Source organism: Columba livia, chromosome 18, assembly GCF_036013475.1.
Source record: "Columba livia isolate bColLiv1 breed racing homer chromosome 18, bColLiv1.pat.W.v2, whole genome shotgun sequence".
Lineage (NCBI taxonomy): Eukaryota > Metazoa > Chordata > Aves > Columbiformes > Columbidae > Columba > Columba livia.
In genome coordinates this window covers 12929323-12955300 of record NC_088619.1, presented here as the reverse complement: position 1 = coordinate 12955300, position 25978 = coordinate 12929323, and the positions used below count along the sequence as shown (strand labels likewise).

The 25978-nt window shown below is 68.9% G+C and overlaps 2 protein-coding genes across 2 annotated transcripts; both read left to right on the top strand.

Moving 5' to 3' along the window:
• Positions 1-610: 610 nt before the first annotated feature.
• BAHCC1 (BAH domain and coiled-coil containing 1) lies at positions 611-24631 on the top strand. The gene is made up of 27 exons (XM_065035083.1): positions 611-774; positions 2333-2666; positions 10607-10786; positions 11839-11961; positions 12401-14122; positions 14200-14305; positions 14379-14587; positions 14681-14839; positions 15145-15341; positions 15596-15953; positions 16034-16735; positions 17712-17896; positions 18005-18141; positions 18314-18415; positions 19167-19281; positions 19366-19609; positions 19762-19926; positions 20008-20333; positions 20561-20668; positions 20748-21013; positions 21108-21183; positions 21261-21369; positions 21453-21575; positions 21648-21821; positions 22267-23411; positions 23872-24108; positions 24179-24631. Exons 2-27 carry the CDS (start codon positions 2492-2494, stop codon positions 24383-24385), a joined length of 7650 nt encoding a protein of 2549 aa, XP_064891155.1. The 5' UTR covers positions 611-774; positions 2333-2491; the 3' UTR covers positions 24386-24631.
• Positions 3096-10598, top strand: LOC135575794 (keratin-associated protein 10-4-like). The gene is made up of 2 exons (XM_065035168.1): positions 3096-3234; positions 6221-10598. Exons 1-2 carry the CDS (start codon positions 3096-3098, stop codon positions 7450-7452), a joined length of 1371 nt encoding a protein of 456 aa, XP_064891240.1. The 3' UTR covers positions 7453-10598.
• Positions 24632-25978: the final 1347 nt, after the last annotated feature.

Genomic DNA, 25978 nt, shown 5'->3' with positions numbered 1-25978 from the left:
CGACGGGGGGAGCCTGGAAACAGCCCCCCGGTTCCCCCCCTCCCTCGGCCCCGGGGCCGCCTTGAAACCGCTCGCCGGGCCCGTCATCGCTTTTCGCAGGGGCCGGCCAATCAACGCCTTGTTTACACTGCGTGATTGACAGCGAGCTGGCGGGCGGCCAGCCAATGGGCAGCCGGGGGCGGGGTCTGCGCTGCAGCGGGGGTTGCATGGCTCTTTGGGTACAATGCAACTCCCGCTGCAACGCCGGCCCCCCCCGCCTCTCTGTCTTGCTCGGCGCATGCGCGCTCCTCCCTCCCCTCCCATTCATCCGCCGGGCTTGAATTAGGCGCCGCCGCTCGGCGTCGCAACCCCCGCCGCGCTCTGATTGGCAGGCGGCTGGCGGAGCGCCAGCCTATTGGGAGAGCTCCCCTTGACGCGGGGGCGGGGCGAGGGAGAGGGGCGGAAAAAAAAATAGGGGAGGGGATTAGCCGGCGGGGCGCGAGCGCCGCGCGGCGGCCAATCAGGGGGCGCGCGCGCGGGGCACGCGCTTATTAGCATGCGGGGCGCGTCGCCCCGGCGGAGTGTGCGGCGTGAGCGGGAGGCGCGGCGGGGTCCCCCCCCTTTTTACACCCCCCCTTTCCAACCCCCTTCCCCCCCCCCTCCGGTTCCCTTTGCTGCAGGAGCAGCCGGTGCATGGGCAGTGCACGGGCACCGGCAGGAGCACGCTGCGCACCCCGCCAGGGCCGCCCCGCGCCGGCGGGACCGCACTCGCCCCGCGCGCGGAACGCCCCTCCGGTAAGTAACTGCGACCGTGCGGGGTTTGCGGCGGTTGGTGTTGTTTTGGCTTTATTTTAATTATTTTTCGCTTTGTGTTTTTATTTTTTTTTTTTCCTTCTTCGCCTCAATTTATTTTTGCCTTTTTTTTTTTTTGCATCAAAATATATGTTGCGTTTTATATTTCTATTAAAATATTTATTGTTATTTTTTGTGTTAAAATATTATTTCGCATTAATTTTTCACGCGAAAATATTTTTCGGCGTTAAAAAACCTTCGCACTAAAAATCTCTGCCTTTAAATATTTTGCATTAAAACATTTTTGCATCGAATCTTTTTTTTAAGTAATTTTTTTACATTAAGTGGGGTTTTTTTGCTTCAAATAATTTCCCCTTAAATATTTTTAGCGTTATTTTTTTACATTAAAAATTGCCTTTTTCACGTTGCTTTTCTTCAATTTTATTTAAGAAATATACACTTTGTTTCTGTCGCTGTGCGTGTGTTTCTCGTTCCCGGGGCTGCCGTCCGCCGCTCCGCCGCCCCCGGACACCGCGGCCGCGCTCGCTCCGCCGCCTGCAGCGGCCCCGGGGACGTGCAGCCCCGGCCCGGGGGGGGCCCGGGGGTCCCCGGCCGCGCTCGCTGCTCCGCGCCCCTTTGTTCGGCCCGGCCCGGCCCCGGCAGCCGCGGTGTCCCCGCCGGATCGGGCCCGCCGGCCCCGGCGCTGCCGAGAACAATGCCGCGGCGGGCCCGGCGCACCGGGCGGGCTCCGCGCCGCTTTGGGCGGGCTGCGGCGGGCGGGAGCCGAGCACCGGGCCGAGCGCCGGAGAGCGAGGGGTTGGAGCGCCGGGGAAATCCCGGGGAGCGGTGGCCGCGCAAGCCGGGGCGGAGGAAACCGGGAAGGGGAAGGCGCCGTGCACCGGGGAAAGCGAGGAGAGGAGCGGCCGTGCGCTGCGAAAAGAGCGGGGAAGCGGGGCCGTGCAGCCGGGGGAGAAGGGAAACCGGGGAGGGCAAGGCGCCGTGCACCGGGGAGACAACGGGAAACGGGGCCGGTGCAGCAGGGAGGCCGGGGAGGCGGAGGGCGCCGTGCACCGGGAAGCGGGGCCCGTGCACCGGGGAAAACGAAGGCCCGTACACGGGGAAGCCGAGGACAGCCGGGGACCGGGCACCGGCGGGAAGCCCGGGCCCGAGCCGCGGGGAAATAAAAGAACCGAGCGGTGGGGAAAGGGTCCCGAGCAGCGGGGAGAACAACGAGCGGTGCCGCGGGCAGCGGGGCCGTGCCCAGGACGGGGCGGGGAGCCCGGGAGCACCGGGAAAATGGGGCGATCGTGCACTGGGATACTGGGGAAACTGGGGCTCGTGCATGGGGGTTACTGGGGAAATTGGGGGGCCTGTGCTCCAGGGATGGCGGGGAAATCGGGGAGTGTGCACGGGGGATACTGGAGAAAAAGGGAGCTGTGTACTGGGAAAACTGGGAGCTGCGTACTGGGGAAATAGGGGGCTGTGCTCGGGGACTTGGGGGGGATGTGCCCCCCCCAGCTTGGCTGTACTCTCACGTTTTCCTTTCTCTCCTTTGCACCAGGAGCGGAGGATGAGCCGGGATCCCCGGCGCGGAGCGCGGCACGCTGCCACCGAGCCCGGCACGCCACGGCGCTGAGGATCGCCGGCCGCGCCGAGGAGCCGCATCGGCGTCCCGCCGTGCCCCCTGCGGGCAGCGCGCGGGCGGGTGGGTGTCCCCGGCATGGACGGCCGTGACTTCGCGCCCCCGCCGCGGCTGCTGTCGGAGCGGGGCAGCCTGGGCCACCGGCACAGCACGGGGCGCGTGGCGGGTTCGGCGCACGGTGCCGTGCAGCCCCCCGGACATTTCCAGCCCACCAAGTACTTCCCCGCGCCCATCTCCATGGCCACGCACACAGGTCAGAGGGGTCGCCGGGGGGGGCGCGGGGGGCCGGTGCACCGGGGACTCGGCCTCCTCTTTGTGTTGTGCCCGCTGTCACTGCGCCCGGTGGATTTGGAGGTGTGGGTGTATGGGGGCTCACGCACACGGGGGGGCATTTCCCTGCCCGTTCTGCCGGTTCGGGAGGAGCGTGACCCCGCGGCTGGCTCGGCCAGATCCCGGTGCACGAACAAGGAAGAGCTTTCTGGGTAAACAAGGAGGCCGTTATGCGCGGGGCCGGCACGGCGGTGCCGTGGTGCAGCGGCAGGGGAAGGCCGGCAAAGCCCGGCTCTATATAAAGCGCCGAAGTGTCAGGCTGAGAAGAGGTTTGCAGCTGCTGTCTTGCCGGAGACGGACAAAAGCGCAGCGCACGGCCGAGCATGGCGCAGCCGACCGCGCCGGCACCGGAATGGGGCTCACCGGATCCAGCCCCTGCACCGGCATCCCCAGCGTGTGCTGCCTGCCCGGCTTTGTCTGCGGCGGCGTGCGCGGAGGCTGCGGCCGCGCAGGGGAAGTTGGGGTGCAGGGCGCTCAAAGCGGGATGCAGGGTGCGGGGCTTCGAGGGGACAGGCAGCGGGAGCCGGTTTGCTGCCGCCGGGCTCTGTGCCGTGCGGCGTGCCGGGCCGGCACGGCGCTGCCCGGGGCCCCCCGCTTCCCGCCGGCGCTGGCGGTTTTCTCGCCGCGGCACGGCGGCAGCGCCGGTTATTGTCGCCGCCTTGATGAGCTGTGAATACTAATAAAATTATATCTGCTTTAATGGGATTACAATTAGTGCGTGGATTAGGGCGGGGGGCACGGCCAGCCCGGCGGGGGGGTGGCGGCGGGGGCCCGCGGCTCCTGGAAGGAGGCGGATGGCAGGGGGCACCGGGGGTGCCGGGAGGCGGTGCCGGATCGGGACTGCGCCCGGGGCGGTTTCGCTTTGTGCCGGTGGCCCCCTGCTCTGGATGGGCCCCCCGCGGCCACGGCTGCGCTGGGGGGGCTGCCCGGGCTCCCCCTTTGGCTTCGGGTGCAGGGAGCCTGGGGGGAGCTCGATGCGCGTCCCCGGGTGGGGGCTCAGCCCCTCTCTGCTTTGCCGTGGCCGGGGGGGTCTCTGGGGGACGGTGCTGCTGGCTTCTCGGTGTGGCCGTGGATTCTCCTGTCCGCTGGGGCCTGGGCGACACATGGGAGCCTGAATGCAACGGAGGTTGTTAAAATAACATGGATCAGGCTAAAAATACCCCGGGAGAAACTTGCTTTAAAAAAAAAAAAAAAAAAAAAAGAAAAAAAAAAAAGAGAGAAGCCAAACCCAACAACAGAAAGAGCTAAAAATATTCCCGGCTTTGGCAGGGCCGGGGCAGCCGGAGCCGTTCCCGGCGAGCCGCGCGTGGAGGCTCCCGCGGCTATGGGAACGTTGCTGGAGCAAATGAAAATGATAACGTAGCGCCCGGTGCGGTGCTGGGGTGGCGGGAGGGGTCCCGGGTTTGGCACCCCCGTGTCCCCGCGGCCGTGCCATGGGGCCGGGAGCCGTGGCAGCGCGCGGAGCGGTAATTAACGCCGATGATTGATAATTACCCCACCCAGCAAATAAAGCCAGCCCGCGGTTTGCTGGGCAGCCGTGGCGGTGGCGGCGTGGCACGCGGCAGCCCCGGGGCACCACGCCGGCCGGGGGGGCTCCAGCCACGTTCCCCCAAATGGCTCCCGGTGCCGGACCGGACTACACCTCCCAGGAGCCTTTGCCGAGCGCCGGGGGCCAAAGGCCGCCCTGGGAAGGGGAGATAAAAACTGTTTAGTTTGATTTTATTAAAGCCATAATTCAGGGCTGTGCAGTTATTGCAAACAAATGCTTTGGTTTGCATCTGGTTTTGGCACCGGGACCATGCAAATGACGGCGCGAGACGGTGCTGGGGGCTGGGGTGTGGGGAGGCACCATACCGCCTGGTGCTGGCAGCATGGGGGGACTGGGGACCCCCGGAGCGGCAGGGACCCCCAGCCGGGCTGGGGTGCAGCCCCTGCTCCCCGGTCGCGGTGTTGCTGGGCCACAACCCGGCTGGGGCTGCGGTCCCACTGCCCCGGTGCTGTTGTGCGGAGTGTGGCCGACGGTCCCACCGTGGGCAGGGGGTGGGAAATTCAGGCAGAGGCTCGGCCGAGCTCGTGCTTTGCGCCCGGGCCTCCATTTTTGCCTTACTGACGTTTTTATGGACTAATATATAGTTGAAACCGTGCCGGGCTGTTTGTCACCGTGGCAGAGCCCTCAGTGTGTTGCAACGTCTGTCGGGGCTGGGGGGCTCGCGCCAGCACCGGGATGTGCCGGGTGCGGTGGTGCTGGTGTGCAGCCCGGTGCCAGTGCGCAGCTTGACCCCAGTGGTGCCGGTTTGAGTCCTGGTGCCGGTTTGCGTCCCGGTGTGTGTGCATCCCGGTGCCGGTTCGCATCCCAGTGTGTGTGTGTGTCCCGGTGTGTGTGCATCCCGGTGCCGGTTCGCATCCTGGTGTGTGCATCCCGGCGGTGCCGGGGTGGTGAGCCGACGGCGCGGTGCTGGCGGGCGGCTGGGCTGTCCCCCTCCCCGGGTTCGGTGTCAGGCCGGGCGCTGCGCGGTTCCCCGGTGCGGTTCGGGAGGGGTTGGCGAGGGGCTGGCCGGGCTGGTGGCCCCTGGCTGGGGTGGTGACATGGGGCCGGGTGCCAGCGCTGCAGCTGCTCTGCATCGCGGCTTCCTTGGTGATGACCGCGGGTCCGTGAGGGGCTGGGAGGCCGCGGCACGGCCCCGGCACAGGGGCTCCCCGCTCCCCCTCAAGCACCACGTGCCGGCCTGGCCGTGCCACCGCACGCGCCACGTTTTGAAAAGTAGGTGTCAAAGTTAAAACAGATTTTGAGATTAACTCGGCTGCTCCTCGTGCTGGGGGGGCCGGGGGGACACGCGGGGTGCGGAGAACCCCAGATCCGGTGGAGTTACCCCGGGGTGGTTTCATCTGTTCGTCAGTGATCAGCTGGACCCGTGTGGAGCCGCCGCTGTGCGCCGGGGGGACAGCGGGGCAGCCGCGGGTGTGGGACGGGGGGACAGCGGGGCAGCCGCGGGGTTGAGCCGGTGTGAGCCGGGCAGCTGCCGCCAGCCCCGTCACCAGCGGCAAATGTGGCGTTTGCTCCAAACCTGGGGGTGGGGGGTTCTCAGCTCCCTGGGCTGCAGGGACTCTGCCCTTGCCTCTGTCCCTGTGCCGGGGGGGGGGGGGGGGGGGGGGGGGGGTTCCCTGCCGGGCCTGGTGCTGGTGCCCCGAGGGGGTGCGGGGGGTGTGGCCACACCCCATGGAGCATTAGGGTGCTGCTCTGGGACCCCCATCCCCCCCACAGCCGGTTCCTCTCCGAGTGCAGATGGCAGCGATACACGACAGCGGAGTGGGGAATTACAGCAGAAAATAAAAATAGTAGGATTTGGCGATTCGGTGACTCTGCAGAGATTCACACGGGCTGCACCCCCCCCCCCCCCCGCCCCGGCGGTAAATAAACACTCACCCAATAATCTCATTCTTGGAGTTCTTCTTGATCCGCTCCGTAAAACAAAACAGATGGGCACAGCGCGGCCCTGCCTGCGCCTGTCCTGCCTGCGCCCTGCCTGCGCCCTGCCTGCGCCCTGCCTGCGCCCTGCCTGCCCATGTCCTGCCTGCCCATATCCTGCCTGCGCCCTGCCTGCCCATGTCCTGCCTGTGCCCTGCCTGTGCCCTGCCTGTGCCCTGCCTGCCCATGTCCTGCCTGCACCCTGCCTGCTCCCTGCCTGTGCCCTGCCTGTGCCCTGCCTGCCCATGTCCTGCCTGCACCCTGCCTGCTCCCTGCCTGTGCCCTGCCTGTGCCCTGCCTGCCCATGTCCTGCCTGCACCCTGCCTGCTCCCTGCCTGTGCCCTGCCTGTGCCCTGCCTGCCCATGTCCTGCCTGCACCCTGCCTGCGCCCTGCCTGCGCCCTGCCTATGCCCTGCCTGCCCATGTCCTGCCTGCACCCTGCCTGTGCCCTGCCTGCCCATGTCCTGCCTGCCCTCCTGCCTGCGCCCCAGCAGGATCCGACCCCGCTGGGTGCTGGGGTTCCCCAGCACAGGGGCGAGGGAGGGGACAAGTCCTCGCAGCCCCGTGTTGCTACTCCTTCCCGCTCGGTGCACAGACAGCCCAGGACCCCGCGGGGGTGACGCTTTGCAGGGGTTTCAACATGATACAGGGTCACTGTGAGCCCCAAGTTTTGTGGCATCCCTTGCGGCCTCTGTGGGACACAGGGACCCCCTGGGTCCTCCCTGTGGCCTCATCCCTTGCTGGGCCAGCGGCTGCTCCCAGAATGACCTCTGGGCTTTGCAATCTGTGTGTTGGGCGTGCAAATTGTGCATCGGGCGTGCAAGCTGTGAGTGCCGACCGTGCAGGGAGCGTGCACCCAGCAGTGTGCACCCGTCGTGCAGGGAGCGTGCACCCAGCAGTGTGCACCCGTCGTGCAAGGAGTGTGCAGGGAGCGTGTACCCAGCAGTGTGCACCCAGCAGTGTGCACCCAGCAGTGTGCACCCAGCAGTGTGCACCCGTCGTGCAAGGAGTGTGCAGGGAGTGTGCACCCAGCAGTGTGCACCCAGCAGTGTGCATCCGTTGTGCAAGGAGTGTGCAGGGAGCGTGCACCCAGCAGTGTGCACCCAGCAGTGTGCACCCAGCAGTGTGCATCCGTCGTGCAAGGAGTGTGCAGGGAGTGTGCACCCAGCAGTGTGCACCCTGCAGTGTGCACCCGTCGTGCAAGGAGTGTGCACCGGCCGTGCAGGTGGCGCCGTCCTCGTGAGCCCGGTGCAAGCAGCGTGCACCGAGCGGCGTGCGCCGCGGCCCGGCAGCGTGCGAGCGTGCGGCGGCTCCGTCCGGCCCTTCCCTCCGCCGAAAGCCGACAGCTTGCGAGTGGCACTTAGCGCGGAGCAACTGCCGTGTGATTACCCATCGGATAACGTTTTAATTGTACTTCTGGCACTCTGTCAAGCTAATTTGAACTGCATTTCAATATTACGGCATTTATTTAGTGCCATAACAATATGGATTAATCTTAAATTATAACACCGAGGAAATTATATTACACTTATTTCTTATTTGCCAAATATTTAAAGGGGCCGCATGGGTTGCGAAGTGTGCGGGGGGGCCCGGGGGCTGCATCCTGCCCCTGCGCGGGCCCGGGGCGCGGGGTGGCAGCTCGCGGGGAGCGGGGCCGTGGGGACGCGTGCGGAGGGTCCCTGCCAGCTCCCGGCGTCTCCGCGTGCGGCCCTGGCCCCGGCCCCACTAGGAATGTTCCAGCCCCGAAATAGCCGAGGGAGTAACCCAACCCCGCGCACGTCCCGCCGCCGCGGGACCGGGGACCGTCACCTCGCCCGGGCTGCCTCCGGGGCTCTGGGAGGCCACAGCCCCCCCGCCTCCCTCTGCAGAATGGAGCCCCTAAATATTGGGGTGCAGCTGTGCACCCACAGCAGGGAGCTGGTGGGTGCAGCCATGGGGAGCTGGGGACCCCCCTCCCTTTCCTGGCAGCCCCTTGGGGACCTCGCCCAGAAACCTGCTGGGCTGGAGCGACCCCCCAGGGCTGCAGCCCCCATGCCTGCCCTGGCCCCACTCACCAGCAGTGAGACTTTCCACCTTTCAGCGTAATCCCATCTGCGCCAGGATCGGTGCGGGGGCGAAGAGTGGCTTTTGGGGGGGAGCACCCCTCACTGACCCCATCCCACCGGCGCTCGCCCCCCCTGGCCTGCACCCTCCTGCTGCTGTCGGTGTGGTTGTGCTGAGACCCAGCACACTCATCACATGTGTGACCCACTGGGGATTTGGGGCCAAAGCCCCCCCGGCTCCCCGGCTGCGGTCTGGCAGTGCGGAGGGGGTAGCGGCTTCCCTTCCCTCTTAACTCTGCCCTGCGGCCGCTGCCTCCCCTGGCCCCCTCAGGGGTCCCGGCACCGCCAGCCCCAAAACCCACCGGTGCATCCCCCCCCTCCCCTGCCTCAGTTTCCCTGCCTGGCCGTGCCGCGGGTTCCAGCTCAGCACGGGGGCAGATGTGGCGTGACCAGGGCTGTGCCAGGGCGGTTGTGGGGTGATGTGGCCAGCGCAGTGCTGTGCGGTTGTGCCGGAGCTGTTGGGGTTCCTGGCATGGGTGTGAGGAGCAAAGCCGGGGGCCGGTGCCCGGGACGCCCCCTCCCTCCCCACTGGCTCCCGGCTCAGGGGATTTTCTGGCTGGCCGTGCTGGTGCCGGAGCCGGGAGCGCTGCCTGTGGGGTGACTCACGGTGCTGGCCCCGGGGAGCCCGGCCAGGGAGTTCCCAGGCTGACGGTGCCGGGGGGCGGGGGGGGCCCGGGGTGTAACCCCACTGCCCATCTGCCCCATGGCCCCGCGCCTGGCATGGGACTGATCCGGCACGGCCTCTTGGGTGAGATGAGTTGTGCACGGTCTCAGGGACCCCTCCCTCCCCTCCCCATTGCTGTGGCTGGGGGGGCAGCATCAAGGTCTGCACCGAGCCGTGCCACACTGAGCCGTACCATGCCAAGCCATGCCATGCCGAGCTGTGCCACGCCAAACTGAGCACACGAGCGGCCGGGGCGAGGGGGGCGGGTGGGAACGGTGCAGTGGCCGTGGGGCCAGCACGCCAGGGATCTGGCCGTGCCAGGGGGCGTGAGTCAGCGGGTGGGAGGTTGGGGAGCGGCGGCTGTGGCCCCGCCAGCCCCCCCGGGAGCCCTGCGCCAGCCCAGCCTCGCCGCCATTGGGGGGGGTTATTTTTTTACAGCCTGTTTCACAGCTTCCAGAAAAGGCTCGTTCTGGAAACCTCGGCTTCCTGCCCGGCACAGCCGCCCGGCACGCTGCCGGCTCCACACCCCGCGTTGGGTCCCCCGGCACGGCCGGGACTGGGGGTGTGCCGGGGCGGCTGCCCGTGGGCAGCACCGGGCACGGCTCCCCCGGGATGCGTTGGCGTGGCCCGGCTGGCCAGCGGGACATACCCGTGGGTCCCGGTGCGTGCCAGCATGGCGGGGGCAGCGTCCGGCTCCGGTGCCGGTTCCCAGGGCCGCGGGCAGGGTGTGACCGTGCCCCGGCCCACACGGCCCTGCCCGCGCTGGGTCCCGGCCGTCCGGCGCAGGAAGGAGCGAACTGCCTGAAACCACATCCCGACACTCATCCCAGAGGCATCCCGGAGGGATTAGCCGGGGAGCGTGGGCCGGCTTAGAGAGCAAAGCGTCGCTTCCTGCCCCGGCCGGGCGGCCGGCCAGCCCGGGCTCCTCCGCGCCGCCCCGAGCCGTGCCGGGGAGGGGACGGGTGGCCGTGACCCCGCCAGCCCACGCTGGCACACACAGGGACACGGGGAGCAGGGCCACGCGGCGAGGGGTGGCCAGTGCTCGCCACTTGGCTCCTGCCCGGCTGTTGGCCAATGGCTCCGATGTTTCCACCATGACCTCATGGCTCAGCCAGTGTGGGAAGCGCAGGCCTGGGTGTTCCCAGGGGCGCCCGGGCCCCTGGGCTGCGGGGGAGGCCACGGGGGTCCGGGTGGGGGCTGCTCCCCTGCCCTGCGCTTCCCGTGCCGGCCCCGTCCTCCCTGCACGCCCGCTTCTCCCTGCTCACACGTGCACACGCGCATGTGCACACACATGCACATGCGTGCGTCTCTGCCTCCGCCACGGTGTCCCAGCCCTGGGCAGCTGCTGCCATGGGCTGTCCCCATGTCCTCAGCACTCCTGCCACCCCCTGCCGAGCTCTGGCGGGTGGGAGCGTGTGTGCACAAGGGTTGTGTCTGCACAAGCAACGTATGTGCGCTAGGGACGGGTGTGCACAAGGGATGCGCGTGCATGAAGGATGCACACATGTACCGCAGGCTGTGCGCAGCCCTGCAGCAGGTACCTTGCACACGAGTGTGCACAAGCGAGGGTGCTGGGTGAGTGGGTGCGCAAGGGTGTGGGGGCCCCCCTGACTCTCTCCTCTCCCCTGCAGCCGGCAGCGGCCTGATGGGGAACGCGCCCGCCTCGTCCTTCATGGGGGGCTTCCTGAGCAGCAGCCTGGGCTCGGGGGCACCCAGCCACCCCGCTGGCCCCACCGCATCCCCCCCAGAGCCGGCGTTCCGCGGGCCCCACTCCGGCACCTCCCAGATCTGGTTCTCGCATTCCCACGAAGGTGAGCGGGCGCCGGGGCGGGGACGGGTGGCAGCACTGCGGAGGGGGACACAGACTGACCCTGTTGGGGCCTGGGACACGGCCAGAGCCCTGCCCCGTGCCGGTGGGCGCCATCCGACGCGGATGGGTTTGGACCCCCAGGCGCTGGCACAGGGGTGATTTGGCAAGCAGATGGCGCAGGCACGCGGTTGGCACACAGCGAGCTTTGGGGTGGCAGTGGGGGGGAGCAGAGCTGTCAGCATGCCCCACAGACCCCCCGGGCATCCATGGGGAGCAGGTGCAGCTCCCCAACCAGAGCTCAGGGTGGGCTGGAGGGGCTGGTGCAGGGCTGCATCCCCCCCTGGAATGGAGCTGGGCTGAGCCCTGGCCAGCTCGTGTCACTGGGGCTGACCAGGGGCTGCGCTGCGGCAGGGACCCCCGTGCCAGGGCTGACTGCGGCGTGGGGACCCCCAGGGCAGCGCACGCAGCCCTGGTTGGACAGACACCCCTTCCTGAGCGCGGTGGGGGCCGGGGCTCCCGCAGCCCCGTGCTGGCCCCGGTGCCCTGCGGCACGCCGGTGTCCCCGGCCCCACCTGCGCGGCCGGAGCGAGGGCCGACAGGGTTAAGAAGCGGGGAGGTGGTATTGGCGCGGGGCCCTGGCAGCCGGCCCAGCTGGTAGTTTGACCGGCTGCCAGTTGGCTCCCGGCGTGCCGGGGCCTGCACGGCGCGCCGGGGGGGTGCGGGGGGGCCGGGCAGCGCACGCGGCTCCGGCAGCGCCTGCCACTGATGGACGGCCCGCCCGAGTGCCGGCGAACCCGCCTGCAAGGGCCGCGCCGAGCTGCCGTGATACGGCCACCGTGACACGGGCTGCGGGGTCTCAGCCCAGCGGCAGCTCTGGGGGTGGCAGGGCCCTGACCCCGAGGAGATGATGGGCTCTGGCAGAGCGTTTGTAGCCAGAGCGGTGCGTGGCCAGGCTGCTGCAGTGCGGTGCATGCCGTGGCACAGCACAGAGATGCCGCGGGGGGCTATGCGCCGGCCAGCGCGCTCCAGCCCCCCTGACTGCCGTGTCCCCAGCCCCGGGGTACCCCCGCTTCTCCGGGAGCTTGGCCTCCACCTTCCTGCCCATGAGCCACCTGGACCACCACGGCAACAGCAACGTCCTCTATGGCCAGCACCGCTTCTATGAGAGCCAGAAAGGCAGGTACCGGGGTCCTGGCACCGCACCGTGGTGCTACCGCAGCCCCGGGGCTGGCGGTGTCCCCTGCGGGGCCCGTGTCCCCAGCCAGGCGGGGCGGGGGGCTCAGTGCCGTCTCCGTGCTGGTCCCCGGCGTTGGGGTGTGGGGCAGTGGTGAAACAAGCGCCAGGTCCCCAGAGAGGATAGTGCCGGCGGGCGTGGGGCGGTGGGCACCCGTCCCAGCCGCTGCCGCTCTCGCTTTTCATAATATTGTGGCGGGTGCTTAATAGGGAACATTGTTTGGGTGGAAAATGGAGCTAATTAGGTCGTGCCTTCCCCTGCGCTCCTCCCCTCGTTAGCAGGGAGCTGGCGCTGGCACGGCTGCGGCCCCAGGTGCCTGGACCATGCTGTCGTTCGGCACGGGGGGGCTGTGGGCAGCTCACCCATTGCCCTCCCCTCCAGATAACTTCTACCTGCGCAACCTGCCCGCCCAGCCCGCCCTGCTCCCCGCCGGCCACGGCTTCCCCGGCATCGCCCACGCCGCCCCCGGGCCCCCCACCGGCTCCTGCAGCCGGGAGCGGGAGCCCGGGCCCCTGCCCAAGACCCCCAAGGACTTCGACCGCTTCCTGGCGGGCAAGGAGAAGGCAGCCAAGGGCGACCCCAAGGAGCGGCCACCTGAGGAGGACGCCAAGGAGCGGCACAAGGTGGTGCTGCCGGTGCCGCCGGAGGGGCACTGCAAGGAGGGGCTGCCCCCCCGGGGGGCCGGCGATGGCCGCCCCAAGCACCTGGCGTCCTGCCTGCTGGGTGCCAAGGGGCTGGACAGTGACACTGGCCGCGCCGTGCTGCCCAGCTGTGCCGGCAGCGCCCTGCCCCGCGCCGCCCGCTGCGCCGCCAAGGAGCCGTGCCGGGGCGAGCGGGAGCCTGTGGCCCCCGAGGTGCCCCAGCCCTACGGCGAGTGTGTGGAGCGACGGCAGATGCTGCACCATGCCGTCTCCTATGCTGTGCCCACCGGGCCAGCCCCGCTCGGCCCCGCCGCCGGCTCCTTCCCCTGCCTGCAGCTGCACGCCGGCCCGGAGGTGCTGTGCCCGCTGCCGGAGCCAGCCGGCCGGGAGCTGAAGCTGAGCGGGGCCACACTGGTGCCCTCGGTGGGGCACCTGACGGACAAGAGCCGCTCCTTCCAGGTGACGGCGGAGGCCGGTGGGCTGGAGCGTGCCGAGGGCAAGGAGCGGCACGCCGAGGCGGGGGCCGAGCCCCCGGCCGCGTACGGCAGCCCCTTCCACCACCCGCTGAAGGCGGAGGGTCCGGTGGAGCGGCGGCTGGAGTGGGGGGGTCCCGGTGCCCGGCTGAAGGGGCTGGAGTACCTGGGTGGGGGTGCAGCCGAGGGGCCCCCCTTCCCCAGCCGGGCCCCGGCGCCCAAGGGTGCTCTGGAGAAGGGCTACTTCGAGGTGCCGCCAGCACCCGACTGCTCCCGCGCCGCCCGCCCCGACCCGCTGGGTGTCCGGGTCGGCCCCTCCTGCTGCACTTTAGAGAAGGGCCCCCCCAAGGACACCCCTCCTGGGCCAGCTCCCCAAAAAGTGGCCCGGATCCGGCACCAGCAGCACCCCGAGGCGGAGGCAGCTGGCGCCGGCCCCGAGGGCAAGCGCAAGCCCCTGGAGCTGGGCGCCCTGGGCTACGGTGGACCCCCCCTGCCCCCTTGGGGCGTGCAGGGCCAGGGCCCCCCCCTGGCCGTGCCAGAGGAGCGGAAGGGGCCATACCTGGACCCCTTTGGCACGAGTCTGCAGCCGCCTGCCTTGATGACTCAGGGGCCGGTGCTGGGCCAGGAGGTCCCGGCGGCCCCGGACGAGGTGTCGGCCATGAAGAACCTGCTGAAATACAGCAACCAGGCGCTGCTGGGGGGGCAGAAGGGCCCCCCTTTTGTGGGGCTGGGAGGCGTCAAGGGCAGCTGCGCCCACCAAGATGCCAAGTTTCCCCCGGGAAAGGGGCAGCCGGAGCTGGAGCGGCCGGACTGTGCCCGCGGCCGGGAGCACGACGGGCTGGCCCACGGCGAGGGCGAGGTGCGGCAGCCGCCTGTTGGCATCGCCGTGGCCGTGGCGCGGCAGAAGGACACGCTCGGGCGCCCAGAACCTTCCTACGGCGGTGGCGGCGGCTCTGGGCGGCAGGGCCGGGCAGCCGCCAGCATCAAAGGTAGGGGCCAGGGTGCACTGGGGGGTGGCTGGGGCTGGCGGTGCCGCGCTGATGCCACCGTTGTGTCCCCGGCACAGCAGGCACCGCGCGGCCCATGCACCTCATCGACCTGGAGGCAGAGGAGGAGCGGGGCCGGCTCTGCGAGGAGCGCCTGGGGCTGCCAGGGCGAGAGCTGCTTCTCCAGTAAGTGCTGTGGGGAGAGCGGGGGCTCCCCACGGTGCCAGCACGCTGCCCTGTGTCCCCCATCTCCCTGCAGGGACAACAAGGACCTGGTGGAATTTGCCCGGATGCACCCATCAGGGGGGTGTCCCGGGGAGCTGACCCCACACCTGATGATCGCCGGGGGCTCCTCGCTGCCCGCGGGACAGCTCGGGGGGGACCCCACCCCCCACGGCCACCCAGCGCACACGCACTGGCTGCCCCGCACCCGCAGCCCCTCCCTCTGGATGGGGGGACACTCCTATGGTCAGTGCCACCGGCAAACGGGGGGACTGTGCCAGTGGGGCTGGCCAAGTGTTGCCCCCCAGCCCTGGTGCTGACACCCCCCCGGCCCCACAGGCATCGGCCACCCCGCGCTGCACCAGAACCTGCCGCCCGCCTTCCCCGCCTCCATGCCCAGCACCATGCAGCCCGTGTTCCCCCTCTCGCAGGACCCCCCCGCCCAGCTTGTCATCCTGCCCACCGAGCCCCCCGCCCACAGCACCCCCCACGCGCTGGGTGAGGCTGGGCTGGGGGTGCTGCTAGGGGGCTTGGGGGTGGGGGCGCAGGGGAGTTGAGATGGGGTCACTGGGGGTGCAGGCTGGGAGATGGGGTCTCTGGGTGCTTTTGGGGGTGCAGGGGAACGTGATGGTGTTGCTGGGGTTACTGCTGTGGGTGCAGGGGGTGGGAGATGGGTCCCTGCGGGTCGTTTTGGGGGTGCAAGGGAGGCTGCTGGGGTCCCTGTGGGTGCTGCTGGGGGGCATCACTGGGGTCTGCAGGGCGACCCCAAGGCGGGTCCCTGGTTGACACCCCACCCCCGGCAGCCGACGTGATGGACCAGGCGTCGCTGTGGCCCCCCATGTACCCGGGCCGGGGTCCCGGCACCCACCTGCAGCACACGGGGCAGCTGCCCGTGTACCCGCGCTCGCAGTTCCTGCGGCAGCAGGAGCTCTACGCGCTGCAGCAGCAGCAGCAGCGGGCGGCGCAGGCCCTCGAGATCCAGCGCCAGGCGCACGTCCAGGTGCCCGGGGGCCGGGGGGGGCCTGGTTTGAGATGGGGTGTGGGGCTGGTTTGTGGACATGGGGCTGGTCTGAGGTTGGGATGGAGGGGTGGGTATGTGGGACTGGGGGGTGAGATGTTGCTGTGTGAGATGTGGGGCAGGGCTGGGGGACAGAGTTTGGGCCATGGGGCTGGGCTGTGGGGTGCAGGGGGGATGTGGGGCAGGGCTGTAGGGCGGTGGGGGCTGGCGTGAGCTCACCTCTGTGTCCCCTGCAGCGGAAGCCAGAGGAGCAGACCCTGGAGCTGGAGGACGGGGGTCCCGAGAAACCCCTCAAACCCTCCCACAAAGCAGTTGCCTTAAACCCCCCGGCCAAGGGCCTGGCCTCGGCGGCCCCTGGGTCCCCCAAGCTGTCCCCTTGCTGCCACTCTCCGGCCCTGCGGCACCCGGCCAAGTGCCCCGTGACCCTCCCTGCGGCCCCCTGCACTTTACCCGTCTGCCCCACCGCCAGCTCCGCCGTGGCACCCCGCTCCCCGTCTGAGAGCCCGCTGCCCGTCCAGAGCAAGGGCAGCGACAACGAGGACAAGCGGGGTGAGGGGCAGCCCCCCCGTGACTACCCCAAGTCCCTGGAGCCAGGTAGGACGGGGGCGGTGAGAGGAGGAGGGCGGCCGCGGTGCTGGGGGGGACCCCACTGAGCGTCACCTGCTTCCCCGCAGATCTGCCCCCCGGCTACAGCTACCCCGCCGCCGGCATGGGCTTCTCTGAGGCGCACTCCGCTGAGCCGGCCGACCCCGACACCATGCACGCCGGCTCGCCGCCCGCCGAGCCCGAGCAGTCCCGGACCTTCAGCCCCGCCGGGGACGTGCTGCAGGAGCCAGGACCCCCACGGAAGCCACCGGCCGGGGGGGTGATGGCCGAGGGTCCCGGGGTGCTGCTGCACCGCCACCACCTCCTGCTCAGCCCAGGACCCCTGTGTGGGGAGCGGGGACCGGCCCCGGCCACGGGCAGCACGGAGGAGCAGGCGCCGGTGCCCTTCAGGGCTCAGGGAGCGCCGGAGCAGAACCCACCAGAGCAACAGCACCCAGTGCCTGCAGTGGGGGCCCCTTCGCCTGGCGTCCCCGCGGAGGAGGAGGAGGAGGAGGAAGAGGGCGACAGCGAAGGCTCCGAGCTGGAGGGCAGCTGTGAGGAGGAGGATGGCGACATCCCCGGCGGGCGGCAGAGCTGCCCGGGCGGGCTGGAGGCTCTCATTGCTGCCGGCATCGACCTGGGGGAGCTGCCGGCGCTGGACTCGCCTGGGGAGCCCCCCCCGGCGCCCCCCTCACCCGCCCCACACACCTCAGGGATCCCCGGCATCGCTCTGCTCAGCGAGCTCGCCGACCTGGAGCTGCGCCGGCGTCGCTGCGACCTGGCCCTGGATGGTGAGTGGCCTCCGGTGTCCCCCAGTAACTCCCACCCCATGGCACTGCATCCTGTGGGTGCTGCCTGCAGTGGCACTGCCCGCGGGGGGCGCAGGGGGGTGTGTGAGGTGTGACAAAGGGATCGTGTGGCAGGTGTGCGACGGGGGAGCCGTGCGGGCGTGCAGGACCAGGGCTGCTCTTGCACGCGCTGTTGCACAAGCAGGGCTGACAGTGCCGCGTGGTGCGTGGTGCAGGGGCTGTGTGCGCCACGGGGCTGTGTTTGCGGCGCGGGGTGCGTTGCTGGCGGTGCGGTGCTGGTGTGGCGGTAGCCGGTGTTGCGGTGCCCATGGCCAGGCCCTGCTCGCAGCCCGGGGCGGTGTCTGGGGCTCCGCTCCAGCGCTGGCTCCAGGCAGGCGCCGGGATTCCCTCCCGGCTCGGCTTCCCCAGGGAATCCCGGGGCCCCGGCGGGGAACGCCGTCCTGGCGCGTCCCCAGCGCTGCCGCGGGCGGGTGACGGCGGGGCCCAGCGTGCTCGGTGCTGCCCGTGGCCGCGCGTGGCACGGGGCTGTGACACCGTGGGGCAGCCGTGGGGCCCCACTGCTCGCCCCACTGCAGATGGGGCGGCCGGATGGGGCACATCACCGCGTCCCCGTGTACCTCTCAGCCCGGCCTTGGCTCCGCTCGCCAATGAGTTCATTGCTGGCCGCGGCTGCACACCGAGCCCCAGCCCCACAGCCACACGGGACGCTGGCCATGCCACGCATGCAGCCCTGTGCACCATCCCCTGCCCATCCCGCTTGTCCCTGGCTCCCCACGGCACAGCCGTGCGCCCCACAGCCCCTGCCCCACAGCCACCCCTCCTCACCCTGCACAGCCCCGCTCGCAGTCCCGGTGCCGCCGCGGTGTGCACGGGCTGTCGCACAAGAGCACACAAGGGTCAGCGCGGGGGTCCAATCATGTCCCCCCGGACCGCGCTGACCTCCTGTCCCATCTGGCAGGGGAGGACGAGGACCTGCTGGCCTTCAACCTGCAGAACCTGGCCACGGTGGCGGCCGCCTGGTCGCTGGTGGAGGCGGCGAGCCGGGACGGCAGCCCCCCCGCGCTCAGCCCCCTGCCCGCCTCCCCGCCGCCCCGCGCCCGCGTCCCCCGCCGCAAGTACACCTGGACACCCAAAACCAAGGCTGTGAGTGTCTCCCCACCCGTGACCAGGGCGGGAGGGGGATTGAGGTGTGCGCGGTCTCAGCCCCGGGGCCGAGGCTGCCGGTGCTCGAGCTGCCCCCCGGGCCCACAGGTCTGTCCGCTGAAGGCGGCCATGGAGCAGCTCAACACGCAGGAGGTGGAGGTGCGGATGCGCCTGGCCGAGCTCCAGCGCCGCTACAAGGAGAAGCAGCGGGAGCTGGTGAAGCTGCAGCGGCGGCACGACCACGAGTACGTTCCTGTCCCTGTCCCTGTCCCTGTCCCTGTCCCTGTCCCTGTCCCTGTCCCTGTCCCTGTCCTGTGGTCACAGGTGCGATGAGTTTGGGGCCGTTCTCAGCCGGGCTCGGCGTGGGGGACACCGGCGGCCCCGCGGCTCAGGGTGCCCCCGGTCTCTCGGCTGCAGGCGTGACGAGAGCTCGCGGAGCCCGGCGCGGCGCGGGCCGGGGCGGCCGCGGAAGCGCAAACACTCCAGCACGCTGGGACGGGCCGAGAGCCGCAAGGTCAAGTGAGTGACCGGCACCACATGTCCTTGTCCCCGGGGATGGGCCACCAGCCCCGCTGCTGGGGGTCCGGCCATCCCGCCGTGGGGCTGTCGGTGCACACCCCCCACCGGCAGAGCCGTGTTTCGGGGCGGTCTGGCCGCTCGCTCCAGCGTGTTCCCGCTCCCGACCCTCTTGTGCCGGGGGGCTCGGCTGGGCAGCAGCGCCGTGTCCCCCCCGCCGGCCGCGGGAGCAGCGTTGCATAAAAGCCTCTTTATCTGCGCCATATAAAGCCATTGGTCACGCTGCAGCGGCGTTCATCGCTGCCGGCGCTTTATTATTACCCATTAGCCGCCCGGCGCAGCCGTTTCCCCACTCCCGGGCCCTGTATAATTGTCCTTCTCTGCTACAAATTGCCTCTCCCGACAGGCCCATTTGCATAAATCCTCTGAGTGAGTCCAAACACGCTTGGAGCGCGTGTGCACGCGCGGCCCCCGGCCCCCCCGCTCGCTCATAACAGTTAAATCTGCGCTAAATGGTGCCTTCAATTAACACAGAAGAGAAGGGGAAAAAAAATTAATCTCTAGGTTTTATGTCACAAAACATTAGTGAGGGAGTGAAGGTTATGGGGGGGAAAGAAGGGGGTGCCAGCGGCTGGGGGGTGCAGGATGTGGCCAGGGGATGCGGGGTCCATCCAGGGATGCGGGATGGAGCTGGGGGTGCAGCACCCATCCGGGGGGCCGGCGGGCGCTGTGCCCACGCCGCGCTCCCCGCCAGGGCGGTGAAGACCAGCCTGTCCCTGCTGTGTGCCGAGCTGCGGGGGGACCCCAAGCCCAAGAAGAAGAGGAGCAAACTGGCCGAGGGGGCGTTCGGCAGCCTCAAGGGCTCCCCGGTGAGTCCGGCCCTGCCGCCGGTGAACACCACCCCGGGGCCAGGGGGGTCCCGACCGCCTCCCGAGCCTCCCTGTGCCCCCCAGGAGAAGGTGCGGTGCAAGAAGAGCGGCTCGCAGGGCAAGCTGGCCTGCAAGGTGGCTCACAAGGTGTCGCAGCTGAAGCAGAAGGTGAAGAGCAAAGGGCTCCCTGCCGGCATCAGCCCCTTCCGCCGGAAAGACCCCAACCCCAGCGGCCGCATCCAGAAGAAGCTGTCCCGCGCCAAGAGCGCCAAGGCCGCCAAGTACCAGGCGCAGGACACCGACCCCCACCAGCCTGCGGGCTTCAAAGGTAAGGCTGGCACGGGGGGGCTGAGACAGGAGGGTGCGAACAGCTGCAGGGGTGGGGGCGGCCCCAGCTCACCCCATCCCGCACGGGGAAGCAGCTTCTCCCCAGGCATGGGGGGCGCAGGGGTCCCTCATCGCTGCCCGCTCCTCTTGCAGATGAGCACAACGAGGACACAGACAGCGAGGACGGTGACGATGAGCCAGGCTTGTCCCTGCTGCCCTCGGTGCCCGTGGCCGTGCTGGGCCCCTCCCCGTCCTCCGTGGTGAAGATGGAGGCCAATGAGAAGGCGAAGAAGAAGAAGGAGCGGCAGGGGCTGCTCGGTAAGGGGGTCGCACTGCGGGGGGGGCACACCGGGGCTGGGTGGGCACCCACGGGTGCCCTGAGCCCCGTCGCCCCCGCAGGGCCCTGCCGCCTCGGCAGCCCCGAGGGCGAGGTGAAGATCAAACGGCGGCCGGTGAAGCCGGGGACCAGCAAACTGGAGAAGGTGCCGGTGCGGCGCAAGGCGGGCGGCTGTGAGGAGGGTAGCAAGAAGAAGCTGAAGGCCAAGGCCAAGGAGAGCCTCCGGCCAGCAGCCCCCAGCGGCCCCAGTGCCACCGCCCCCCCCGGCAGCCTCTTCGGTGGCACCGACCCCCGGCACTTTGGGTCGAGGGATGAGGGGGCTCGTCTGGCCAGCGAGAGGCTGAAGAAAGCGACGCGCAAGAGCAAGGTGCTGCAGTCAGCCCTGAGGGTGAGCAGGGTCGGGGGCACCCGTGGGAGGGCAGGGTCTGCACGCGGTGGGGGTCATCGATGCAGCCGTAGAGATGGGCATCACCAATGGGACCAGGGGGCGCAGGGTTGGCACGGGGTGGGGGTGCTGGTGGGACTGGGCGCACCAGGGCACAGGCTGGAGGTGCTGAGCTGTGGTTGGGGTGGTGGCGGGGGGGCTGTTGGCCGGCTCTGACCCCCCTCCCGCAGCGCAAGAACGGGGCGCTCTCGCTGGCCCTCTCCCCCCGGAGCGCCAAGACCATCCTGAGCAAGGGCAAGAAGCTGGCCAAGGTCAAGAGCAAAGTGGCCACCAAGCAGGTGAGAGGTGGCGGCCGGACCCCCGCCCCAGCACGGCCCCCCCACGCCCCCCACCCACGTGGCACTCCCTCTGGCGCAGTGCAAGGGCCGCGCGGTCAGCAAACTGCTGGAGAGCTTCACCGTGGAGGACGACTTCGACTTCGATGACAACAGCAGCTTCTCGGAGGAGGAGGAGGAGGGCGGGGGGTGCCTGGTGGGGGCGGCGCGGGGGGGACGCCGCTCCCCCCTGCCCCACACGTGCGCCATCCAGAAGGAGGATCTGCGGGACGGGCTGCACGTCCTCATCCCCAAGGAGGACAGTCTGCTCTACGCCGGCAGCGTCCGCACCATCCAGCCCCCCGACATGTGAGTGGGGACCGGGGTGGGGTCCCTGCTGCAGGGGGGGACGCTGGAGCTGCCGGCGGGTGCTGAGCCCCCCCCCTCTTTGCCCCCTCCCCAGCTACAGCATCATCATCGAGGGCGAGCGGGGCAACCGCCAGCGCATCTACTCGCAGGAGCAGCTGCTGCAGGAGGCGGTGAGCGGGGTGGGGGCCGGGGGGTGTCCCGTGGGGCAGGGGGTGTCCCCAGAGCCCATCACACCGCTTCCTCGCAGGTCCTCGACGTTCGGCCCCAGTCGCGCCGCAGCCTCCCGCCGGGCACCCGCATCTGCGCCTACTGGAGCCAGAAATCCCGGTGCCTGTACCCGGGGAACGTGGTGCGAGGTGAGGAGCAGCCGTGAGTAGCTGGGGGTGCGTGGGGGGTCCGGGACCCCCACCCCATCCCAACAGCTCTCCCCGTGCCGCAGGCTCCTCCAGCGACGAGGAGGAGGATGATCCCGAGGCGGTGATGGTGGAGTTCGATGACGGGGACACGGGGCACATCGCCGTCTCCAACATCCGCCTGCTGCCCCCCGACTTCAAGATCCAGTGTGAGTGCAGTGGGGGCTGTGAGGGGGGCCGGGGGCCGGTGGGGCCGGCGCTGACCCTGCGCTCTCCCACAGGCACCGAGCCCTCCCCAGCGCTGCTGGTCTCCAGCTCCTGCCGGCGGACAAAGCGGTCGTGCGGTGACGTGGGCCCCCCCGGCGAGCTGCCCCCCAGCCTCTGCCCGGACCACCACAACAGCCCCGAGCCCCCCAGGAACTCGGGCAAGAAAGCAGCTGGCAAGGAAAAAAGTGGTATGGGGGGCTGTCACCCACATGCCACGTTCCCCTGGGGTGCTCAAGGGAGACGGTGCCGGCGGCACTGGTGTGAGGGGCAGTGGGATGTGGGAAATGATGCAGGGATGCAGGAAACGATGCAGGGAATGGTGCTGGGATACAGGGAGTTACGTAGGGAGTGATGAAGGGAATGAGGCTGGGGCGCAGAGAATGATGCAGGGAATGATGCTGGGATGCAGGGAAGGGCACTGGGATGCAGGTGTGTGGGAGGAGAGCAGGCAGGGGGTTGGAGCGGGGCATGGCGGGGCACAGAGAGGGATGCAGGGGTGGGGACAGGTGGCGCAGGGCACTGCAGCGACGGGGGATGGAGATCAGGCCGCAGGAAGGACGTGCAGGTCCCTGCCTCCCTCCTTCTGTCCTCCCTCCTGACCAACAGCCCCTCCTGACCCCCGTGTCCCCCCAGGCAAAGCCGCGGAGCTGCTGTCGGGCGGGAAGGGGCCGGTGCTGAGCGAGCCCTTCCTGGGGCGGCGGGGGCCGCTGCTCAGCTGGTCGGCGGTGGCGCAGACGAAGCGGAAGGCGGCGAGCAAGGGCTCGGCCGTGCTGCAGAACCTCTTCCAGGTGAACGGCAGCACCAAGAAGCTGCGGGCCAAGGAGGCCGTGTTCCCCGTGCACCACCACCACCACCACCTCGCCGCCCCCGTCTTCGGCAATGGCTTCGGCGCCGACTCCTTCAGCCGCATCGCCAGCTCCTACGCCTCCTTCGGTGCTGGCGCCGGGCTGGTGCTGCCAGCTGCCCAGAAACTCCTGCGCTCCAAGAAAGCCGAGCGGCTGGAGGCAGAAATGGGCAAAAGCAGCCGGAGGAAGGCGGGCGGCGAGTACCTGGTGAAGCTGGACCACGAAGGGGTGACGTCTCCCAAGAACAAGAACTGCAAAGCGCTGCTGCTGGCAGAGAAGGACTTTGGGGCCAAGCTGGAGCGGCCCCTGGCCAGCCACGGCTACGGCCACGCGGCACTGGCCGGCAAGGACAGGAAGGGCCGGGTGCCCGTGCACCAGCTGCCCGTGGGGCTGGCGCTGCGCAAATACTCGGGCCAGGCCGAGTTCGCCCTGAACTGCGACAGCGACTGCCACAGCTCCTACTCGGACATGGACGAGGACGAGGAGGCGGGCGGGCTGGGCGCCGACGTGCCCTCGCGCTTCATGACCCGCCTCTCGGTTTCCTCCTCTTCCTCGGGCTCTTCCACATCCTCCAGCTCCGGCTCCATCTCCACCTCCAGCCTCTGCTCCTCCGACAACGAGGATTCCTCCTACAGCTCCGAGGACGAGGACTCGGCGCTGCTGCTCCAGACCTGCCTGTCGCACCCGGTGCCGGCGCTGCTGGCGCAGCCAGAGGCCCTGCGCTCCAAGAGCGGCGCCTCGCAGCGCTGCTTCCTCACCAAGGCTGCCGCCGCCGGCCCCAAGGCCAAGCTCAAGCGCAAGGAGGCCCTCAGCTTCTCCAAAGCCAAAGAGTTCTCCCGGAGGCAGCGCCTGCCCTCGGTGGAAAACCGGCCAAAGATCTCCGCCTTCCTGCCCGCGCGCCAGCTCTGGAGGTGGTCGGGGAACCCCACGCAGGTACGGCCAGGGTGTGCGGGAGCGCCCGCTGCGCGGCACGGGGGCGCGGGTGGGGTGCAGAGTGTACGGGTGCAGGTGCATGGGGTGCCTGTGTGCACAGCACAGGGTGTACGGGTGCATGGAGAGGGGTGCAGTGTGCATGGGTGTGTGGGAAGGTGCATGGGGCAGAACCCATGGGTGCGCGGCAGGGTGTCTGTGCACAGGGCAGGGCGCATGGGGTATTGCGCACGGATGCATGGGTGCAGAGTGCGTGGGGTGGGGTGCTGGGGGTTGCAGGGTTCTGGTCACCCCGGCTGTGGCAATCGGGTGCACGGAGCTGGGTGGCTTGGGGTGCGGGTGGGTGCTGTGGGTGCATCCTGCCCTGGCTCAGCACCGTTTTCCCCAGGTGCCGGGGTTTGGTGGGGGGGTGTGTGGGGTTGGGGGCCCATGCCGCGTCCCTGACCCCCCGCTCCCCCTGCAGCGGCGGGGCATGAAGGGCAAGGCGCGGAAGCTGTTCTACAAGGCCATCGTGCGGGGCAAGGAGACGCTGCGCATCGGGGACTGCGCCGTGTTCCTCTCGGCCGGGCGGCCCAACCTGCCCTACATCGGGCGCATCGAGAGCATGTGGGAGTCCTGGGGCAGCAACATGGTGGTCAAGGTCAAGTGGTTCTACCACCCGGAGGAGACCAAGCTGGGCAAGCGGCAGAGCGACGGCAAGGTGAGGGGCGCTGGGGACGGCGGGCTGGCGGCGGCGGGGACAGCCGGTGACGCCGTGGTGTCCCTTGCAGAACGCCCTGTACCAGTCGTGCCACGAGGACGAGAACGACGTGCAGACCATCTCCCACAAGTGCCAGGTGGTGGGACGGGAGCACTACGAGCAGATGACCCGCAGCAAGAAGTACCAGGACCGGCAGGACCTGTATTACCTGGCGGGCACCTACGACCCCACCACGGGCCGGCTGGTGACTGCGGACGGGGTCCCCATCCTCTGCTGACCCCCCCAGCCCCCTGGGCACGGGGATGGGGACAGGGACAGGCAAACCCCCGTGTGTCCCCCCCGCCGCGGGGCTCCTTCCTGGCAATTATGCAAAGCCCGGGGTGGCTGGGGAGGGGGCGCGGGGGCATCGTCGGCATCGTCGTCCTGGGGGGCGCGGGGGGGTCCCCTACAAGCCATACTTTCCCTAGTACCTCTGACTGTTTGCCAGCAGGTAAAGCAGAAATCAGGTGTGTTGTTCTATTTATTTTGCGTGTAAATATTGTATTTCTTCCGGGAAGTTTTATGGAAAACAGACAAACCAACAAAACAAACAAACAAACAAAAACAACAAAAGCATAAAATGAAACAAAAAAAAATAATAATAATAATATGGGGCGGGAGGGGGGGGTCGCGTTTCCATTTCAATGCACTGTTTCCCCCAGCCTGGCTGGGACGAGGACAGCGGGGGAGCTCTGTATATAGGGGCGGTGGCAGGGCGGGGGGCGCGGGGCGGGGGGGGTCCCGCCGCCCCCCGCCCCAGTGCAATAGCGGGGTGGCCGCGGTGCCGGCGGACGCTGGCCCGTCCTGCCGAGCCCTGCCCGCCCGCCGCGCCCGCGCTGTAAATGTGTACAGGGGCTTTTCCAGCGGCAACACTAAACCACACACAACGAGGAGAAAAAAGAAAGCCAACGATTAAAAAATAATAAAAAAAAAAAGGATTAAAAACACAAAGGTTTTATGAACAGCAAACTCTATGTAAAGGCCTTTTAGTATGGAACCTTTTTTTATTGATAACTTGGCTTATGAATAAATATATGAAACGTTGCTGGTGTGGGTGCTGCCTCCTTTTGAGGGGATGGGATGGGATGGGATGGGATGGGATGGGATGGGGTGGGATGGGATGGGATGGGGTGGGATGGGATGGATGGGATGGATGGGATGGGATGGATGGGGTGGGATGGGATGGATGGGGTGGGATGGATGGGGTGGGATGGGATGGATGAGATGGGATTGCGTGGGATGGGATGGGGTGGGATGGGATGGGATGGATGGGGTGGGATGCAGGATGGCATGCAGGAGGGAGGAACGGGCTGCGGGAGCCATGTGGGGGAAGGAGGCTGCAAGGGGAAGGATGCTACAGGAGGGGTGCAGGCAGGAAGAAATTTTGGGCAGGAGGGTGCAGGCAGCAGGGATGCAGGCAGGAGGGTGCAGGCAAGGTGCAGGATGCAGGGGGGTGCAGGAGGTTGCAGGGTGCAGGGGGGTGCGGGATGCAGATGGTTGCAGGATGCAGGGGGGTGCAGGGGCTTGCAGGATGCAGGGGGGTGCAGATGGTTGCAGGATGCAGGGGGGTGCAGGGGCTTGCAGGATGCAGGGGGGTGCAGATGGTTGCAGGATGCAGGGGGGTGCAGGGGGTTGCAGGAAGCAGGGGGGTGCAGGGGGTTGCAGGATGCAGGGGGGTGCGGGATGCAGGGGGGTGCAGGGGGGTGCGGGATGCAGGGGGGTGCAGGGGTTGCAGGATGCAGGGGGGTGCGGGATGCAGGGGCGTGCAGGAGGTTGCAGGATGCAGGGGGGTGCGGGATGCAGGGGGGTGCGGGATGCAGGGAGTGCAGGC

Bases quoted from the DNA above. Each gene is read 5' to 3' on its own strand.
- BAHCC1 (XM_065035083.1), top strand. From the start codon at position 2,492: ATGGACGGCCGTGACTTCGCGCCCCCGCCGCGGCTGCTGTCGGAGCGG. The intron at 2,667-10,606 runs GTCAGAGGGGTC...TCTCCCCTGCAG, and splicing joins CTCCATGGCCACGCACACAG to CCGGCAGCGGCCTGATGGGG. The intron at 21,370-21,452 runs GTGAGGAGCAGC...CCCGTGCCGCAG, and splicing joins CCCGGGGAACGTGGTGCGAG to GCTCCTCCAGCGACGAGGAG.
- LOC135575794 (XM_065035168.1), top strand. From the start codon at position 3,096: ATGGGGCTCACCGGATCCAGCCCCTGCACCGGCATCCCCAGCGTGTGC. The intron at 3,235-6,220 runs GTGCGGGGCTTC...AAAACAAAACAG, and splicing joins CGCTCAAAGCGGGATGCAGG to ATGGGCACAGCGCGGCCCTG.